The sequence below is a fragment of the Echiichthys vipera genome (assembly GCF_963691815.1).
Source record: "Echiichthys vipera genome assembly, chromosome: 7".
Lineage (NCBI taxonomy): Eukaryota > Metazoa > Chordata > Actinopteri > Perciformes > Trachinidae > Echiichthys > Echiichthys vipera.
In genome coordinates, this window is record NC_139832.1 from 13632502 (window position 1) to 13652096 (window position 19595).

Genomic DNA, 19595 nt, shown 5'->3' on the forward strand with positions numbered 1-19595 from the left:
GTCTGTTGAAATTATTACATGCAAATTCTCCGACTTTTAAACTGCTGTTAACAATAAAAAGGGGCAGAAGTTGCAGGCAAATGCAATTAATTTAAGTGGAGTTTTAAGTGCAAGGAATATATAATTTGCTCAACATGCCACAAGCATATTGCTCATTAAGGAGCTGCTTTTATTCTCAAGGACTGCTCTAAAATATATTAAACAATTGAGTTCATGTAACTTTATGAAAGTGAAGGCCTGTAATGTCCTCTTTGTTTCTGTTTCGGAATACCTGCTATGAAGTAATGAACTTAAAGTCTCCATTAATGGGTTATTATATAAGCTCTACTTGAGGCTGTTATGAGAATCTCACATCTTTATGTCAAACGTCATGTCTGCAGCTTCCAGGCCTCCAAGGATGGACTCCACACCTGCGGGACGAGACTCCAGCTCCTCGCCAAGCTCCAAACAAGAACTTTCTTACACGAGCATTAAGAACCTGAAGCCCAACCAGGTCGGAGAGACGGTGCTGTACGGAATACCGATTGTGTCTTTGGTGATAGATGGCCAGGAGAGACTTTGCCTTGCACAGATATCTAACACGCTGCTGAAGACTTACAGCTATAACGAGATACACAACCGGCGTGTGGCACTGGGGATCACCTGCGTCCAGTGCACTCCTGTTCAGCTGGAGATCCTGCGAAGAGCCGGTGCGATGCCAATCTCCTCCAGGCGCTGCGGGATGATCACTAAACGCGAGGCCGAGAGACTTTGTAAGTCATTCCTAGGAGCTCATGCGCCGCCTAAACTTCCAGAGAATTTTGCATTTGATGTTTCCCACGAATGTGCCTGGGGGAGTCGAGGCAACTTCATCCCGGCCAGATACAACAGCTCCAGGGCCAAGTGCATCAAGTGCTCCTATTGCAACATGTATTTTTCTCCAAATAAATTCATATTTCACTCGCATCGCACGCCAGAGTCCAAGTACACGCAGCCAGATGCAGCCAATTTCAATTCTTGGAGGCGGCATCTGAAATTATCAGATAAAAACGGCCAGACAGATATACAACACGCATGGGAAGACGTGAAGGCCATGTTCAATGGGGGCAGTCGCAAGAGGACGCTGCCAGGCAGCGGGTCAGATTCCGGTTCTTCCCTAAAACAACATGGTCACAGCCGTCCCCGAGACTCGCCCGAGATACCTGCAAAAATCCTCAGCTGCGAGGACAACCGGAGCGGCATGACGAGCACGCGCAGCTACCCGGTCATCCCCGTGCCCAGTAAAGGTTTCGGGATGCTGCAGAAGATCCCACCGCCGCTCTTCCCTCATCCGTACGGGTTCCCAGCTTTCGGCCTGTGCCAGAAGAAAGACGACAGTATGCTGGGAGAGCAAAGCAAAGCGGGCCTCCCGGGTGTCCTGTGGCCTGGTACCAAGGACAGCGCCTATCACTCCTTCCCCATGTTCTGGCCCGCGGCGGGCGCGCTGCCCATGCCCCCGTACCCCCAGACTCAGCACAAACCCCCACCAGAACTGCTGTGTCCTCCTAGACAGACTGACATGGACATTTCAGAGCACAGCGACCGGAGCACCAACACCTCAAAAGACAGCATGGTCGAAAACGACCGGTGCTCCAGCACTCAGTCCACGCGTAACGAAGACGACAAGTCAGGGGATGAGGCGAGGCCACTGGAGGGGATGACCCTCACGCCCCGGAAAATCAGCTACGTCTCCGCATTCAGACCCGTTATTAAAGACGCGGACTGCATCGCAAAGCTGTACGGCAACAGGGGCGCGTACAACGGGTGTCGCACCGGCTATTTATCGCCCGATTTCTTAAGCGAGAGCTCGAGCTATCGGTCAATGTCCCCGTGCGTGGACAGTGAGGAAGAGCCAGACGTGGATGTGGAGACAAATAAAACACCAGAGGAGGAGGAGGACTCCCGGCCTCTGTCCTCGGTGTGTCCTCGGACTCCCCCCGGCTTGGCTCACAGTGTTTCCCCACCCGACTCGGACTCCAAGAGCCTGCAGGAGAGCAGTGTGCTTGACTCCCAGAAAATGAGCCTACACGTGGCCCAGTCCTCTGACAGAGAACTGCACAACAAGCAGTTATCAGAGACCCACATAACTGCGTCTTTTACTGAAGTGAGTGACTTATAACTGAGAAACACTGGCGATAAATACGTGCTTTAGGTGTTTGTTTTTTTGCAAGTGGGTTTCTTTCTTTGGCTTGTGTGTATTTTTTTAAACAGATAAATCTATGTGTTCTTGTGGGGGAATGCGTATTTTATGTTAAAACCGTGTAACAGCAGCAACAAACAGCATGTCCACAATATTTGGGGAAAACACAATTCAATCCTTTAAATAAAAATGTATACACTTCAACTTAGAGTATATTTTTAATTATTAATATTATATATTATTTTAGTTATGACTGATTTTGCCAAACCTCTTGTGATTTTAAGAGTTCAAAGAAGTGGTGATTCTGTCTTCTTTAGGTGTACACACCGGAGAGGGCTGAGCTGCAACAAAGGAGCAGTCCATATCAGTTCAGACCTGCGAATTACAAGACTGGAGTACTTACAACCAATGGTTAGACATTTTTTCCTGCTTTTGTAAAAACATTTCGCTGTAGAAAAAAAATTAAAAAAGAAATAAAGGAAGACAGAAAAAGGAAAAAGGGGTAAAATCATACCAATTTATTTTCTCTTAAGATGAGAGTGCAAGTAAAGAAGAGCCGTCTTCCACAGTGGAGGAGATCGAAACGAAATCTTTTAATGAACAAAGCAGCGAGGAGAACCAGCGAGAGCCGGATGAGGGTAAGTTACACCGAGGTCAGCGAATAGGATTTTTTTTTCTCTGTTATAAGTTTAAAGAGAGACGGGTTTAGTTTTTTTTTTTTCAGCTGGGCGAATATAATTTATTTTCTGTGTATTCAGGCAAGGACGCGCCAGCCAGAGCTCTGCCAACACAAAGAGCCATAGAAAGTCTGGCAAAAGGTAAGACCATGTCTTACTTTTTGATTAAAACATTGACAGACAAAAAGCCTCTTCAAAGACAATGTTATTGTTATTGTCATTATCGTTATCTAGGTCTAAAAAAAGACTGTAACAATTACCACAATTAGCATTTTATTTTTACTGAAAATAAAGAAAAATTTCTTCTCTTATTATTTCTTAGTTTTGCCTTCAGGCTGATTTTTTTGGCATTTGTCCCAAAAAGAAATTAAAAGGGAAGTTTTTTTTTTGTTTGACTGCACGCCCAGGAAGACCTGCTCTGAATAGTCGGTGTAAATGATGAGGGTGTCCTCATCAGTGTCATTAAAAATAGAAAACTGTCCTAGAAGGCAGATGATACAAAAGCCTATACTGTGCATTTGCTCCTCCAACGTCCTCTATTTGTGTCTGCTTTTTAGAGGAACTACAGAAGCAGCTGTTAGAGCAAGTTGAGCTGAGGAAAAAGCTGGAACGTGAATTTCAAAACTTGAAAGGTAAGCTAAATTCTGCCACAGTGCCTTTCCAACTATTTTTGGCTTTCATCACCAAGCAGTGATTTGACAGACAGAGGCTCAAAAGTCTCTCTGGTGCAGCTAAGTGTTGCTTTCCTGACATGTTTGTTATTCAGGCCCAAACATGAACCCATGACCAAATCCACATCAACAGTGACATCCATGTGCTCTTCTCTGGGAGCACAAATCTCTTAAAGGGCGCCACTCTTCCAAAATTGCTAAGTGGTTCAGGGGCAGACTCCGGCTGGGAAGAGGTGCATCTCAAAACCCCTTTGACAATTATTTGAGAGGATTCCAAAAATATCCATGCATCTTCAGAAAGAAATGCTCTGTGGGGAGGAAAGAGCAGATATTTTGGGGAACAAACTAATTTACAGAAACACTGATACCCTGAGTACCACTTCTTTTAAAAAGATATGGACATATAGACATTTTCAAATATGTTAACGTGAAAAAAACAGTTATGGAGCTGCGGAGAATGTCGGTGTTACTAAAGTGACATCTGCATTTATAAACACAGCCGTGGCTACTGTAAAAACTCCACACTGGTGCTGTAAAGCTCTTCATTCTCGATATGAAACTGTATTCACATCCAGAGGAAGCAACTCTCTGTGCAGAGTGCTTCATGTGAATCTCAGGCGAACTGCAGGACAAAACAGCATTCACATTTTGGACTACTGCAGTATTTTTTTAACTGACAATAACTGCTAAACACCTTTTCTGCAAAATGCTTGAAAACATCTCACCCACTCAATTCTTTTCACACTTTGTTTTGGGAGAAAGCAGAATCTCATTCGAATGGAGAATAGATGAGCTGCACAGAACGGATCTATAAGAGCAGTGGGAGAAAAGTCAAATGCCAAAGATGTATAGTTTTAAATATTATTCAATTATTCAAACTTTCAGATCAGACCGGACAAACACAAAGGACTCTGTCATGTCCAAAGTAAAGAGTCTTTATCAGAATGGTTACATTACTAAACACATATAATCCACATCCGTCTTCATCAGATTTGTGTGTAAATAAACATCAAACAGTACACATCAGTATACAGGATATTTATCATTATCATATCTCAGATATGACCTGTTGTGTATTGTTGTGAATTGTTTGAAATTATATTGATTTTGTCCCACATTTGTGCAGCATCACACATGTCAAAGTTATAGGAAGTCTTAGATATTAATTCACAACTGAACTCAATGTAAATTGGAGTCTCCATGTATTCCCTTCATTTAGGTATTTTTTGATTTCAGTACCAGTGATGCTTCTTCCTTAAAGCTCAATTTAAAGCGTGTGGACTTTACTGGAATGCATGCATTCATTTTTTTAATGTATTTATTCATAGTAAATGCAGCTATTTGGAGTTTGATGAATACAAAGTAGAATATTATCAAGACAGCACAACGGGTCTGTCTGTAGCATTACACACTTGGTGCAAATACCTCCATTCTACATTTATTCCACAATTTTATTCCATCTGAACCTCTTAATTGCCAATAAAGTGGATTGTTATAGCATCAAGTCTAATCTAAGTCTGCAAACAAGACACAATTAAAATACAGAGGAAGCCATTGTTGATTACAACCACAACACAAACGTCTAAAAAGGTTCTGACTAAGGACATATTTAGATTTTCTAGGCAGTTTAGTTTAAATAAAAAAGAGATTAGATTACTTTTGCAAACCGTTTTCCATTTACACTTTATCATTTAACCTCATTGCTGCCTTCATCCACATATTCTGAACCCCAGCAATGATATTAAAAGTATGTTTTTTCAAAAATGCTCACACTGTAAAACATACATTTAAGTATACTGAGACCATAGTATGACAAAGTTAGTCGCTTATCTTGAGAACAGCGCCCTGTAGAGGCTGCTGAAGGTCCACTTTAATGTATTTAAATCTCCTAAAGCAACCATTTACGGGGAAGACTTCATCCAACTGACTGTCTACTTTTTATTCTACCGTTTATTTTTTTATGCTCACATGAATATTTATTATTAATACCAGGACAAACAAACTTATATAAGTATTTATTTAAGGGGTGAGACAGGCTAAATGAACGCCCTTTGTGGGGTTTAAGTTTTCATTGATTGTTGTTGTGTTTGTTTATCTAAATCGAGGCTTACCTACGACTTCACTGACTCAGATTTTTCCGTTTGTTCCTCAGATAATTTCCAGGATCAAATGAAAAGGGAACTTTCCTACAGAGAAGAGATGGTTCAGCAGCTTCACATCGTCAGAGGTGAGAGAAATAAAGCAGAGGGAGCGGATACAGGATTGAAAGATTTATTCTGGCATGTTTTACCGACGTGATTGATGAAAGCTTATCAAAATGTGTGTTTAAGCTACAGGATATCAAGAATTTGCGTGTGTTGTCTATCGGCTTTCGTTTGCTTCTGTTAAATGCACCGGAATCTCTTGCACTCGGGAACCACTTCCGATCTTTGTCATACTTTAGGTATACCTGGGACCAATTTACTTAATTCCTCACTTATGTATTTATGTATTAATTCTTTTATTTATTTATTACATATACGGACTTATAACCTAGTAAATTACAAATAAACATATCTATTCCTCAGTGTGCGTCTTGGTTATCCGGTCTCCAGGCGCAGCGAGTTTGACCAAGAAAGAGGAACTCGTTATGATATTCAGCAGGAGTTAAAACTGTTAAATCAGCCAGGATGATGTTTCTGCACCCGGAGGCTCACAATTACCAGACCCGATCCAAACATTAGTGGAGCATGGTCTTGAATCAGTTGATCACATTATTTTAACTGTTTAACTCAAACGATGCGAATACTTCTATTGTGTGTTGTACTTTAATATAATGTTCAATAAGTCCGATTTACCCTCGCATGCAAGTGCACTATTGATTGTCTTATCTCCTTCTTCATAGAAGCTCACGACGCTTTACACCATTTCTCGTGTAAGATGTTGACTCCTCGTCACTGCAGTGGATCCTGCTCCTTCAAACCTCCTCTGCTGCCACCCTGAACCAGATTACTATACATTTATATGAAAGAGAAACAAAAGACACGTCTACAGAGTCCGTCAAACCACGGAAAACCTCTGACGAATCAAGTTGAAGGAAGACTAACTTGTAATTAATTGTAATATATTAAAATGATGTATCTCCACCCTCAGTATTTATGTAACCATCTTACATACATTGTAATTTGTTTTTACTAAAATGATACCATTGATGATATTTATTATTTGTGGCAAAGTGCAATGACAATGTATGTATCTTGTAATAGTTATAGGTTGTTATTTCGTTGTTTTTTTTTGTTGTTTTTTTTTTTGGTCAATAATAGCAACACTGACGTGTTAATTCATTGCTCCTTATCCTCTCAATATTGTGAATTATAGCCTACTTTTCTGTGTTCTTTGCAGGCCGATAGCTTCCTTTGGATATTATGCACTTTAAACAAATGATGGGAATACATTAAAAAGCTTGTGCATTGAAATAGGCCTACAATAGAATTAATGATAATATAATCTGTAGCGGTCAAACCATGCCATTTGTTTCTGAAGACTTACAAAAACAGAAGTTTTAGGCGAAATTTGAACACCCGCGAAGTATAAGTGTAAGTAAAACATATTCTATTAAGAGTAGCCTTTTGTTCATGTAGCCAATTGTTTTTCATCGCTAATGAATACATGATTTTATTAAAATAAATATGTATTCATGCACAATTCCCTTCCTGTGAATTGGATTCATAGGATATATAACTCTTAATTTATATCTTAGCAGAAGCAAATCATTTGCTCTGCCTTTGAAGTTATGTGCAACTTTCCCCTTTGTGTGTTGGATTTCCCCCTGGGGATCAATAAAGTGTTTATGAATTTGAGACTATCGACTAGCGCCAGAAAAAAATTATATCCATAAGAAAACACCTGTGTTTGAGTTGCACCATACGGATACAACTAGCCTAACGATTAGCTTACCTGTAAATGTTTATTAGATAAGCTGATTGATGTTAAGCTGTCAGGAATAGTAGAGAATAGTCCAACACAAGTTCCCAGAGCCCGTTGGGTCTGACACTTGCTTAGGCCTATAGGCTTAGCCCTATATATTATTGAATATCCCTTGATAGAAAACAGAGAAAAGGGAAAATATCCTAATATTTATGCATTTTTTTTGCCATGTGTAGTTGGTAAATAACTTAAACGGTTAATTGATTAACAAAATGGTTGGCAAATGGCCATTAATGGTGTGTCAATCCCAAGTAATAGGCTAGTATAGCTGGAGATAAACTAGATTATAGGTTAAATGAAAAATAATACACACGATTTTGCTTTCACGAGGCGACCTAACCAGTCCGTTTTATCTTTTGTTCATTTTATACTCAACATAACAACAGTCCTCAAACTCATGAAATGGTATTTCAGTGATACAGGCACAATACTGTTCTGTGTTGCGGCAGCGCCCCCTGTCGTCTGCGGGGAAGAAGCGTCACAATTTTTTGAATTTGCGCTTCTCCCTTGAGGATGGCTGTTGCGCTTGCGCACCTAATGTAACAAGATGGCGGAGAGTGCGGAACTGAAGGTAAAGCGAGCCCCTTGCATTAGCTTTGACAAATTTACGTTTCACACAGTGAAATTTGAATTTCCAATCATTGCGCCATTATTACTCGACAGTAGAGAGCCGATGAATGTTGTTATCTAAGCATTTAATACCAAAACAGCAGAGCAGTGGAGACCGGACAAACTGTTAGCTGGCCGGCTAGCTCGTTAGCATTAGCTTTGTTATTGTTGCCGAGGTTCCGTTATGCTGCCTCTGCTCACCTGCAGATAAGGCCAGATATCGCTCTTTAGTCAAATATGAAAGCTGCATTCATGTCAACGTGTTATACCCAACGGCCTTGTAGCGTCATCCACCTGACAGTATCCGTACTTAAACAGGTGGACCGAAATGTCTGTTTAAAAGTGGGCTCTGTCTATTCCCTGGATGACAAACGCACTTTAGCTTCCATTGGCGTTATTTCTGATTGGATGTGGCGGTAATCCACGAAATATAACTGTCGCGTTAGCTATGATGTAACTTATGTTGGCGATTATTGTTGAAACGCACACCATAAAGTACATACATTATGTTTTGTTTCAGTACACCGGCTTCATAAAGGCGCTGTTAGCTGGTTTATGCTAAATGTCTCCTTCCACCCTCTTCTCTCACAATGTTAGTAACGTTAATTAATTACTCTTGACAGAAAACCCCCATTGTGAAACGTTTTGATCTGCTCCCTTCCTAAACGACCTTCTGCACGGTTGACACCATCTGTCTCATATGAACCGTGTTATTTCTATACAGTATAAAAGGCATTTATTTATTTATTTAACATTTATTCAACCAGGTTACACCCCATTAATGTTAAGGCCAAGAAAGGCAGCAGCAACAGTTAAAAATTAGAACAGAAATACATTACATTACAGCAATCATAACGAACAACAGATGTAGTCTAAATAAAGTAATATATCTAAAAATCAGTGTCAAGTCAACATTTCTGATTCTAGATATTTAAAAATGGATTTTAAATGATTCACGGACACCAGTTCCAGTTCTTTAACCAATATATAGCCATACAATTCATCTTTTTTTATTGAATATACGTAAATGTATCCCTGACAGGCCAGACATCAAGCGTCACCAGGGTTCTTGCAGTTACTGAAATATTTACCTTTTGCAATCCCACATTGAGTGGTAATTCGGCTCCACAATTAACAGGCGGTTGACCCTACTTGATAAAGGAGATTGCGGTTATATTTGCATATGTGTTATTCACAAGAGATTATAACTACATACGGCAGTTATAGGAACATGAATATGATATTATATAATACAATGAAATGTTGGAAACTACATTTGTGGAGTTAAATAGGTTTTGTTTTCATTGCCACTATGTCACAGAGTTGTTGGTCCAATTATACTGGATCTATAAGGTTTGTGTTATTGCTTTATGTGACTGCATTACATTGTAATATGTTATTTGTTGAGAGCAGCATCATTGGATTTACCACTCTGCCACTGTCTAAAGAAAAAGTTTATTGTATTGGATTCCATGATTTTGTACAGTCAGATATTTATGTTAACTTCTCCGCACCCTGTATTATCACTTTTAGGAAGTGATAATGCTTTATTGATTTGTTTTTATTAGATTCATTATAAGTTATCTGCAGTTTCTGCCTCTAACCAAAGGGCCATATCTGCCAAAGTAATCTCAATGTGACCGTGTTTGTTAAATACACTGTATGATTGAGCTATTAATTTGTGTCTTATAGTGAGATATTATGCGGATAAAGGCTAAAGAAACTGTATGAATCTTCCTGATCCTCCACAAGAATGAAAATATTTCGGGTGTGTGCAATTTGAAAGCTAGTGAATGGTTTTTAGTGATCTAAAGAAGTGAATCTAAAATGCTGTAATGTTTTAAAGGATAGTCTGATAAAAGAAAAGGTTGTTTATTTACATTACAATTAGAAAATATGTTTTCCAGGCTGTTCTAATTGACCATTTTCCCCCACTCTACATTTCTCACCAGCAAATGGTAATGAGCCTTCGAGTTTCGGAGCTCCAAGTGTTGTTGGGGTATGCAGGGCGGAATAAGCACGGACGCAAACATGAACTTTTGACCAAAGCTCTCCACCTACTCAAGGCTGGTTGCAGTCCTGCAGTGCAGATGAAGATCAAAGAGCTCTACAGACGGCGCTTCCCAACCAAAATGGTTTCGCCAGTGGATCTAGCTCTGCCTGGTGTTCATTCTGCCTCCAGTCTGCCCGCTGGCCTTGCCCAGCTGGGATTTGACAGCCACGGTTCCCCATCGCCTCTGCTGCCTGTTTCTTTACTAGGGCCTAAGCATGAGCTGAGTCTGCCTCACCTCCCCTCCGCCCTGCACCCTGTACACCCTGATGTCAAGCTCCAGAGATTGCCATTCTACGACGTTCTGGACAAGCTCATTAAGCCAACCAGTCTGGGTGAGTCCGCCACTTCCTGCTCAGCTTTGTGTGTAGTGACAACACAAGTTGATATTAGTGCCTAGTGATTTCTGATTGTCATGTTATGTTCCTGGTTTCCTTTTTATAGCCTCAGACAACAGTCAGCGATTCCAGGAAGCATGTTATGCCTTTGCATTAACACCACAGCAAGTTCAACAGATCAGCAGCTCCATGTAAGTGAGAAAGTGCTCTGGTAAGAGATGAGAGGGGAAAAAGAAGTAATACTGTGAAAGCATTGTAACTACCAAACCATTTTTCAATGTGCTGTTTTGGATGTAATGAAATAGAAAGCAGATTTGATCTGACTCAGCAAGAAATAGCGTAAAGATTGAGTAATTTGTTTTGACCAGCCTGATCTGACTTCAATTCCAATTCTTTAGGGACATATCTGGGACCAAATGTGACTTTGCTGTTCAAGTCCAGTTAAGGTATGTCTAACGTACAATTCTTCAGTGCACAAAAATGTTCTCTTTAACCAAGAAGTATATTTGCATTAGGTGAATAATGGTTGTGTGTTTTGAAGCAACTAGAAATAGTTGTCACTTGTATAGTTTTTGTCATTTCAGTCATTATTCTTAGCTGGTAAACTAAATTTCTAACTTTAAGAAAAGTTATTTTTATTTGCTTACATTCATAAGTGAATGACAAATTAATTACCACGGAAATAGGTTCTGAATTGTGTCGCGAAGAATGTAGTGGATGCTTGTCTCCTGGATAAACACACTCCAATTTCTTATTCACAATAAGGTTGAGCCACATTTAAAAATAGAAAAAACAATGGAAAAATATGTTGAATTTTTATTATACAAAGTGCAGTATTTTCACCAAAATGATTCACAGTTTGTTTGCCATTCAATTCCAGGAGTTTTTTTGATAGCTTGCAGGCTCGCATAAACCGTACATGAAACAATTCAACTGGCATACTTTGTTAGCATTGCTTTACTTGAGAAAGAATTTCAAATGACAGAAAAACCTAAGATTTTTTCTTAGTTGCATAACTAAATATTCACTGTATGGATGAATGCCATCCTTTAAGAAGTGCTCTCCTATATCATAGATGGAGATGGCTCTACTTCACACAACTGAAATGGTAAAATAAGCAAGCAAGCTAACCTTTTGTGGAAGTGGCAACTTTAAACAAATTGCTTTTGACATTTGTCTCTGAAATTTTGAGCTTACCGCTTCTGTAATTTATTGTCTTCATTTTCAGATTTTGTTTATCGGAGACAAGCTGTCCCCAGGAGGATCATTTCCCCGCTAATCTGTGTGTGAAGGTGAACGGCAAACCCTGTAATCTCCCGGTGAGTCCAGACAGTTTGTTGTCAGTATATCTTATCACATTTTCTGTGTATGGCACCAGCTACGGAGGATCAAGGTCACTGATGTTGAATGTTTTTCTGCAGGGTTATCTTCCTCCAACCAAAAATGGAGTTGAACCAAAAAGGCCCAGTCGCCCCATCAACATAACTTCTCTAGTCCGCCTGTCCACCACAGTCCCCAACACAATTGTGGTGTCGTGGACTTCAGAGATTGGGCGGGTAAGAAGACCCAGGCAAAGCTATAGGAATCGAGTGTCATTAAAGACGTAACTTGTTGGGCTCATTTTTCTCTTTGTTTTGTCAGAGTTTTTCCATGGCTGTTTATCTGGTAATACAGCAGTCGTCTGCAGTGTTGTTGCAAAGACTACGGGCCAAAGGAATTAGGAACCCTGACCACTCAAGAGCTCTGAGTAAGTTACCTATTGATTTTGTAGTAAAAACATGTTTTGCCACTACATCTGATCTGTAAGTAAAATACACGTACATTAACATCTTTCATAAACACTGGAGATCAAAATTAGAGAACAAGTTGTTGATTTATTCTAAAATACTGTTATCCTCAGTGGCTATACCTCTGCTGTACTAGCATGTTTTTTAAAAACCAAGGCACTTCAACAAAAACCTTTTATTTTGTGAAAAAAAAGCAGTGAGCAAAATTGGAGAACAGTAACCACTGTGTCAAAGAGAAGATTTAAACAATGTTTTCTCAGGGCTATGGGATTCAAAAGTCAATAGGAAGTGTAGAGGTCCTTGCTTTGAATGACTGTGCATCACTAGTTTCAAAATGGTTACTGTTCTCTAATTTTGTGCACTGTTTTTTTTTTCACAAAATAAAGTTTTTTGTTGAAGTGCCTTGGATATTTAAAAATACACATGCTAGTACAGAGGTGGTACAGCCACAGTGGATATTATATCAAATTCTGAAAATCTAAAAATAACAGTATTTCAGAATAATTCAAGAAATTACACTTAAATACTCTAATTTTCCTCTCCAGTGTTGCTCCTGTGCACTGTTGTGGCTTGTGTGATCACGTAGTCACAACAACTTGGAAGTCCAGGAGTTAAATTTAGGACCCAAAAAAGGAACTAAGTTCTGCAAAGTTCCTCAGTGCCTAAAAGCTTCATCCTCCTTTGTTGTTCCACTATAGTTTTTGCACACACATCGACCTTTCATTTTCCCTCCAGCATACAGGTTTATACAGAGGTAAACCAAATGTGATGTAAACAGTCATAATAATTGTATTGCGTCTTTGTGTCTTTCTTTTTCTTTCTCTCAGTCAAAGAGAAATTAACAGCTGATCCAGAGAGTGAGATCGCCACAACCAGTCTACGAGTCTCTCTCCTGTGTCCTGTAAATACCCCACTATACTATTTTTGTTTAAATTTCATTGTAGTTAATTGTATAGTATACCTGGTAGCCTTCAGAATATAAGTTGAACCAGTTAGTCCATTAGCCCATTGATAAATCAACAAGAAAGTCATTGAAGTCGCCAAGCATTGTATTTTATTAAGGCAAAGTTATTTTTGTATATAATGTATACTTCATAAGAGCACTGTTGCTTTGTCCTTCAATATTCTGCCATTGTAAAACTAAATGTTGCCATATTTAATGTAGAACTGAGGAGTGACATTTATTTTGTATTTATCTCTTTTTTTGATTTAAAGCTGGGGAAGATGAGGCTGACAATCCCTTGCAGAGCAATGACATGTTCGCACCTTCAGTGCTTCGATGCTACGCTTTACATCCAAATGAATGAGAAGAAGCCGACCTGGGTGTGTCCAGTCTGTGACAAGAAGGCACCGTATGAGCACCTCATTATTGACGGGTGAGCACACATGAGTGTGGTAGACTGCCTTCTTAACAGAATAATTGTACAATTTACCTGGTGATTTTTTTAGAAGCAAAACGAAGTTATGGCTGCTGTAATAACTGTTGAGAGAAAAATCCTTTTTCATGGTACTATAAAGAACTGCGAGGTGTTTTGGTGTCTGATAAATATTCAAACTCATGGATCTATTGCTTTAAATAGACCTCCCTGCATCATGTTTCGTCGTCTCATTTGTAGCTGAAGCCGCAGCTTTAAAACGTGTCAATAACACTGGATTTCCAAGATAGAAGTTTTAAGGGATGATGAAGTACTAAAGCTTTTCACATTTCACAGGCTGTTCATGGAAATCTTGAATAGCTGCTCTGACTGTGATGAAATCCAGTTCACAGAAGATGGAAACTGGTCCCCCATGAGGTCGAAAAAAGAGGTGCAGGAGGTGTCTGCTTCGTACAATGGTGTAGACAGCGGTATGTAGCGCTTACATTTAAAATTCTTCAAGAGAACTCATTCATTGAGATCTGTGAGCATTGAGTGAGTTTACTGTTCCTTCAAAGATTCATCTCGGACAGAAACGCATGAGCAGAAACGGGGATCATCTAATGACAACAGCAAAAAAGTTGATGTGATTGACCTGACACTGGATAGCTCTTCAGAGGATGAGCTTGATGACGAGCCACCTCCTAAAAGGGTCTGTCCCTCGCTGTCACCTGGCTCTCCGCCTCCAAACAAGGGGTGAGTCTCCAGACCATAAACAGGAAGTTAGATCACCATAAACAAATGTTGTTCCTTTTTGTCTCTAACTTGATGTTGTGTATTTTCCTCGCAGGGTACTGAACCTACACAACCAGGGCTCACCTGTGAGCAGAGCTCCCAGCATGCCCCCTGTGGAGACCAGCTACATTCCTCCCCCTCCACCTCTTATCCAGGACTATCGCCACTATTATCACACAACTAGTGACCTGCCAGGTACATCAGTCACTCACCTTAAGATTGGTTAAGATTTTAGAAATCTGTTATACTACAGTAATCACACACCCATAAGATATTGATCGCAGTATTCATTTGTCACATCAATACTGGTTGTGAAGCAATGTGTCTTTGTCTGAATTAGGTAAATCAATTGGGTATCTTTCAAAGTTATAGTCTTTGTAATAGAAAATAATCATCTCATAGTCATGTGGAGACTTTTATTGTGGTGATTCTCAAGCAAATTCTGGGGTCATGATGAGCATCTATTTTTTTCCCTAATGATTTATGATTTATTAAGTATTTATGGATGTTATTAATGACAGAACCAATGTTCAAAATGCAGCAATCCGGCGCTAAGGGTTTTAAAGAAGCTTACCTTAATTTCCTCCATGAGCTATTTGTCATCATCACTGCTGCAGCTCCAATTGCTGTGTTAGTAAGGAGACCAAACTACAAGGGGGAAAGGATCTTTTCACAGCCAGTATGGGCAGGAGGAATGTTTATAGTGACCATCATAAGCCATGCAAAATCCTATCTTTGTTTACCATTGTTTGGTAGTTTATATCCAGAATGAAGTAGAGGGACTGAGTCTTCTTCCCTTTCTTACAGATCTGAATTTCTTCTCGTTCCTCCAAGGGGACAATCAGGTATATTTACTCAAACACCTTAACTTTGGCAGGTTCATACTTCAGTAATTTTATGTTTGGTTGGTGTGTTAATGGACATTCTTTTTTTTGTCCTGTTAGCATTACAATATGGTGATGGCTGCCGCAGCAGCTGCATCAGCGTCAGCCTCAGAGGACCACGATTTGCTTCTCAACCGTTTCCTGCCCTACGGCTCCTCTCAGATGCTACGGGAGCCGCCAGGCACCCCAGGGAGCAGCACGCTGGCAGCCACCAACGGAGGCAGCAACAGTGGCAGCACCAGTAGTTTGGTGTCTTCGAGCAGTCTGCGGGACCGCGACAAAGACAGGGAGCGAGACAGAGACAGAGACAGCCACTCCATCTCAGGATTGTCGAGGTCATCAGTGGAAGCTGCAGCAGCGGCGGCGGCCATTTACGGCTCCATATCAGACGTTATCTCTCTTGACTAGATCCCCTCAGAACTGAAAGACAAGGGAGACCTCGAGAACCGGAGTTCTTTGTAAATAAGGAAGAAGAAGATGAAAGAATACAGTGCTATGTACAGAGAGGAAAATCTATTTTCAATTTTACTTACCATATGTATATAAACTTAGGACACTTCTTGTCCGGTGAGTTACTTCAGTTGATATTTTTCTGTGAATACTGAAGACTTTTTCACACCTCTTCATGTGGTCCTTTGATTACATTGTACCTTTTGTACCTGGTTTTTACAGTTTTTTTTCAATATTCCATGTCAATGGCATTATTTCAGTATAATGTTATGTGCACAGAACCCAATGAAGTGACACCTTATGTAACATGATATTTGGAATTTAAAGAAAATGGGCATTGTTATTGATGTACAAAAGGCAAGGTCACAGCAAAACAGGAACATGTGTAACACTTTCTTTATTTTCTAAATGGCATCATTTCTGTCAAAATGTTTTGGCAGCAGAAAGATCTGGCCATTTTTGCCATCACTGTTTATTTTTCTGTAAGACATTCATGCTGTGGTCCTATTATTTGTAAGGAATTATTTATGATGTAAGTTATGTTGGATGTATGCTGTTATTTTAAAGAAGCATTCCTTATGCCTCTAGGAACTCTTGCCACTAGAATTGCAAAAGCAAACGCTAGATCCTTCTGTTGTCATAACTGTACTCTTCACCTGTTTCAGTCAATCAAATACGAACAATATTGTATAGTTTAGACTGTACCTAAAACAGATATAATTCGGGAGTAAGTTACTCTGAATTGGGAGTAAGTCAGTATTTTAAGACCAGGCTTTTTCAGCGTGTGAATGAATGGCACTAGCCCAGCAAGCAGCCTTTTTATTGTGTATGTTTATTCTAAAGTACATGTTTTATTTTGAATACTTAAAATATACACAGAAAACTACAGCGAAGTGGCTGGTTGACATCTTTCAAAGTGAAACATGCTCCTGGTCCACTTGAGGTATTTCTTTGACATTTCATGATGTCTTTATGTTTTGGTTTTAGCACTTGCTTCTTTACATAAAGGCTGTGTGGAGCAGTGAAGCGTTGACAGTTGCAGGAAACACTTCAAGAGTAGTTTTCAGCTTTGCATGTCTCTGCGAATTACCTGAAAGCTCACCTGTTTGAGTGTTATGCTGTTTCTTAGGCCACAGGAGGCATAGCCTTTGTTGTTGTTAAGTGTATTTGCAACGAGAGAACTGTGATAGCTTAGTCTTTGAACATGCATTTTGGCCCGGAAGTTAAAACCATTGAAGTTATTATGGACGCATCCCCTCCCTTTATTTTTCTTGACTTGTGCTTACAATTAGGATTATTTATTATCATATATGTTTTCAGCATTTGTTTGATTTGTGGATATGCATTGCTGTCATTGTATGTAATATTTCTTTTGTAATTATATAATTAATGCTATTTAAAGATGTCATAGTTGCTTGACATGCATTGTAACATTTTCTGTTTGTTTTACTATCAGATGATGTCAATAACTCAGTAGAGGCTTTGATCATTTTGAACCGCTACAAGGTCTACTGTGCTGTTTGATATTTGTAAGAATTAAACAGGTATAAGAAAGTGTACCCTTGTAGTTGCTCCGAGGTCAGTCTTAATTATGCTGCCTGTGTTCTGATACATTATGCAGTGAGATGTATTCTTATTTAGTTAGTTATTATTCATTATGGACAAAATAGAAAACACTGTAGAATCATTAATCGTCAAATTAATCATCTTTTATTATTTCACTTTCAGTTTATTAATCATTTATATGCTAATTTAATTAAGCTGTTTATAGTACCATTTTGTGATTGTATTAATTTATTATAATTGAATGCTCTTTATAATTATTCCAGAGGCACACTCTCGTCTCCATAATGGATTGACTTAGATCATAACTGCAGCACGCATTTTGAGTTTCTACAGCAGAAAAATAACCAATAGCAGCAATAATGGCTCAGATCCATGTAGGTGTGTCATTGAGCCAAGATGAGCCCAGCACTGGCTCACAACTAAATAGAAAACAGCGACCAGAGCTCACCAACAATATATAATCATAACAGCCAAAAAGAAGCAATCACATTAGTATATAATAATATATATAGTATGTTCTCTACAATAATGAATATATATCTATACAGTGTGTATATATTTCATTTTACATATATATTTAAAAAGAAACATTAAAAATAAAAACATGAACTAAATTACACAAGCAAAGCAAGTATTCGACATCATACACATCATATACTATTCTACACATTTAAAGAAATAAAACGCATCGACTAAAGGTACGACTCAAAAGACGTTTTATAGACTGAGAAAAGAGGAATCCTGTTCTTAGAAAGCATGTAATGTCCCTGTCCTTATTCAAACCCGGAAACTTTAATGCACTATTCTGGGTACCAAGTAGACTTAATGTCGATGTGGAATATTCCTAGTAGTGAATGAGGGGTTTGAAACAACCTTTAAAACCATCAGAAACGACTAAAATGTGAATAAAAATCCTTCAGGGGTGCAGTTGGTCTGGGGGAATGACCTGTAGGCTATTTCATTTCTCTTATGGGTATCTTTTCATATTAAACGCTTCAAAACTTTATCCAGGAAACTATTTTTCTAAAACATTCTGATCAAAAAATCCAACCGGAAAAGATTGAATTTACTTGGACATCATCTCACTACATGCTACAAACGAGAAACATATTAAAAAAGATTATTAAGGTTATTTTCACTTCACATCACAGAATCAGCACTGCATTTTATCTTTGTTTATATTTTTATTGAAAAGATTCAATATAAATATTACTTTTATTACACGTTCCAGATTTATACACAGTAACAAAAATGCATTTCTAAATGTAGGAATAATAATAACATAAATGTATATGTAGGCCACAAAGACAGTAAAAAAAAAGGGAATCAATACCTAAATAATCTAATAGTTTTTGCCAATTTATTATTTTTTTATTTTTAGGTTTTCCATAATGGTCAAGTATGATTTAAAATCTGAATTTTTGAAAATATAAAATGTTTGTTAAGCCAAATCATTTTATGGATATAGTATTTTACTATTTTGCAATGACCAATGTTTCATCTGCTGGATATTTGGGATTGTCAATAATTAAAACCATAAAAACCATCTTTGTTAGTACTAAATTTTTTACAAAAAAAATTAAAAGGTACTTCTGTAAATCGAACCAAAAAGAAGTAACATGACATTTTATCTTTTTTTTTTATTAGTTTAATGCAATAATTTAAAATTCAGTACATTACATGTAGTACAGTTAAACACGGGAATCCATTCATATCACATGCATGTATGTGGATACTGTACATAAGATGGATGTAAGAGTTACATAAAAGGTAAAGCAACAAACAACGTAAGTGTTTCTTTGTAACGTTGCATTAAAATACCACAGATAATTGTATAAACAGGGATTGTGTCACCTTTTTTTCTTCTTCAGAAAAGGGGCTTAGTATACGTTAGATAACCTACCGTATATTTGAGTATAATATTTTTTTAAACTGGTGCTTTCTTCCTTGTCATTTTATCAAGGGATTTCCTGTATGTGTTATATTCTCTATTAAATATTAGGAAGTGAGGGAATGTTTTTAAATATCTGTTTTTATGAATAAAAAATGTCCCCAATATAATAACCACAGTCACCGTGTAATTTTCTTCAAAATTTCCCCCTGTGGCGCCAAGAGTAATTTCATCAGCTTGGCCCAGAAATTGTCAACCAGTTTTTCACCGCCACTCAGAAACTCTGTGTAACTAAACTAAAGGTTTCAATTGCCTTTTTACAAAACGCACCTACATCTAAGTCAATGTTAAATCTGTGGTGTAGAAAATCTCCAGATGGATACACATTATTCATTGTT

At 38.6% G+C, this 19595-nt stretch overlaps 2 protein-coding genes across 2 annotated transcripts; both read left to right on the forward strand.

The window, feature by feature from the left end:
• Nucleotides 1-388: 388 nt before the first annotated feature.
• skor1b (SKI family transcriptional corepressor 1b) lies at nucleotides 389-6488 on the forward strand (the record flags this gene model as incomplete). The annotated part of the gene is made up of 7 exons (XM_083915982.1): nucleotides 389-2122; nucleotides 2476-2569; nucleotides 2692-2796; nucleotides 2917-2976; nucleotides 3393-3467; nucleotides 5659-5733; nucleotides 6391-6488. The coding sequence occupies exons 1-7, from the start codon at nucleotides 398-400 to the stop codon at nucleotides 6486-6488; spliced, it is 2232 nt and encodes a 743-aa protein (XP_083772108.1). The 5' UTR covers nucleotides 389-397.
• Nucleotides 6489-8016: 1528 nt separating this feature from the next.
• On the forward strand, nucleotides 8017-17253 carry pias1b (protein inhibitor of activated STAT, 1b). The gene is made up of 14 exons (XM_083916919.1): nucleotides 8017-8043; nucleotides 10034-10466; nucleotides 10576-10660; nucleotides 10868-10915; nucleotides 11698-11788; nucleotides 11891-12025; nucleotides 12111-12216; nucleotides 13084-13157; nucleotides 13472-13632; nucleotides 13969-14102; nucleotides 14190-14367; nucleotides 14462-14601; nucleotides 15214-15251; nucleotides 15351-17253. The coding sequence occupies exons 1-14, from the start codon at nucleotides 8020-8022 to the stop codon at nucleotides 15696-15698; spliced, it is 1995 nt and encodes a 664-aa protein (XP_083773045.1). The 5' UTR covers nucleotides 8017-8019; the 3' UTR covers nucleotides 15699-17253.
• Nucleotides 17254-19595: the final 2342 nt, after the last annotated feature.

Excerpts from the sequence above, each read along its gene's own strand:
- pias1b (XM_083916919.1), top strand. The coding sequence starts at position 8,020 with ATGGCGGAGAGTGCGGAACTGAAG. Across the intron at positions 12,026-12,110 it reads GGACTTCAGAGATTGGGCGG|AGTTTTTCCATGGCTGTTTA; the intron begins GTAAGAAGACCC and ends TTGTTTTGTCAG. Across the intron at positions 13,633-13,968 it reads GAGCACCTCATTATTGACGG|GCTGTTCATGGAAATCTTGA; the intron begins GTGAGCACACAT and ends CACATTTCACAG.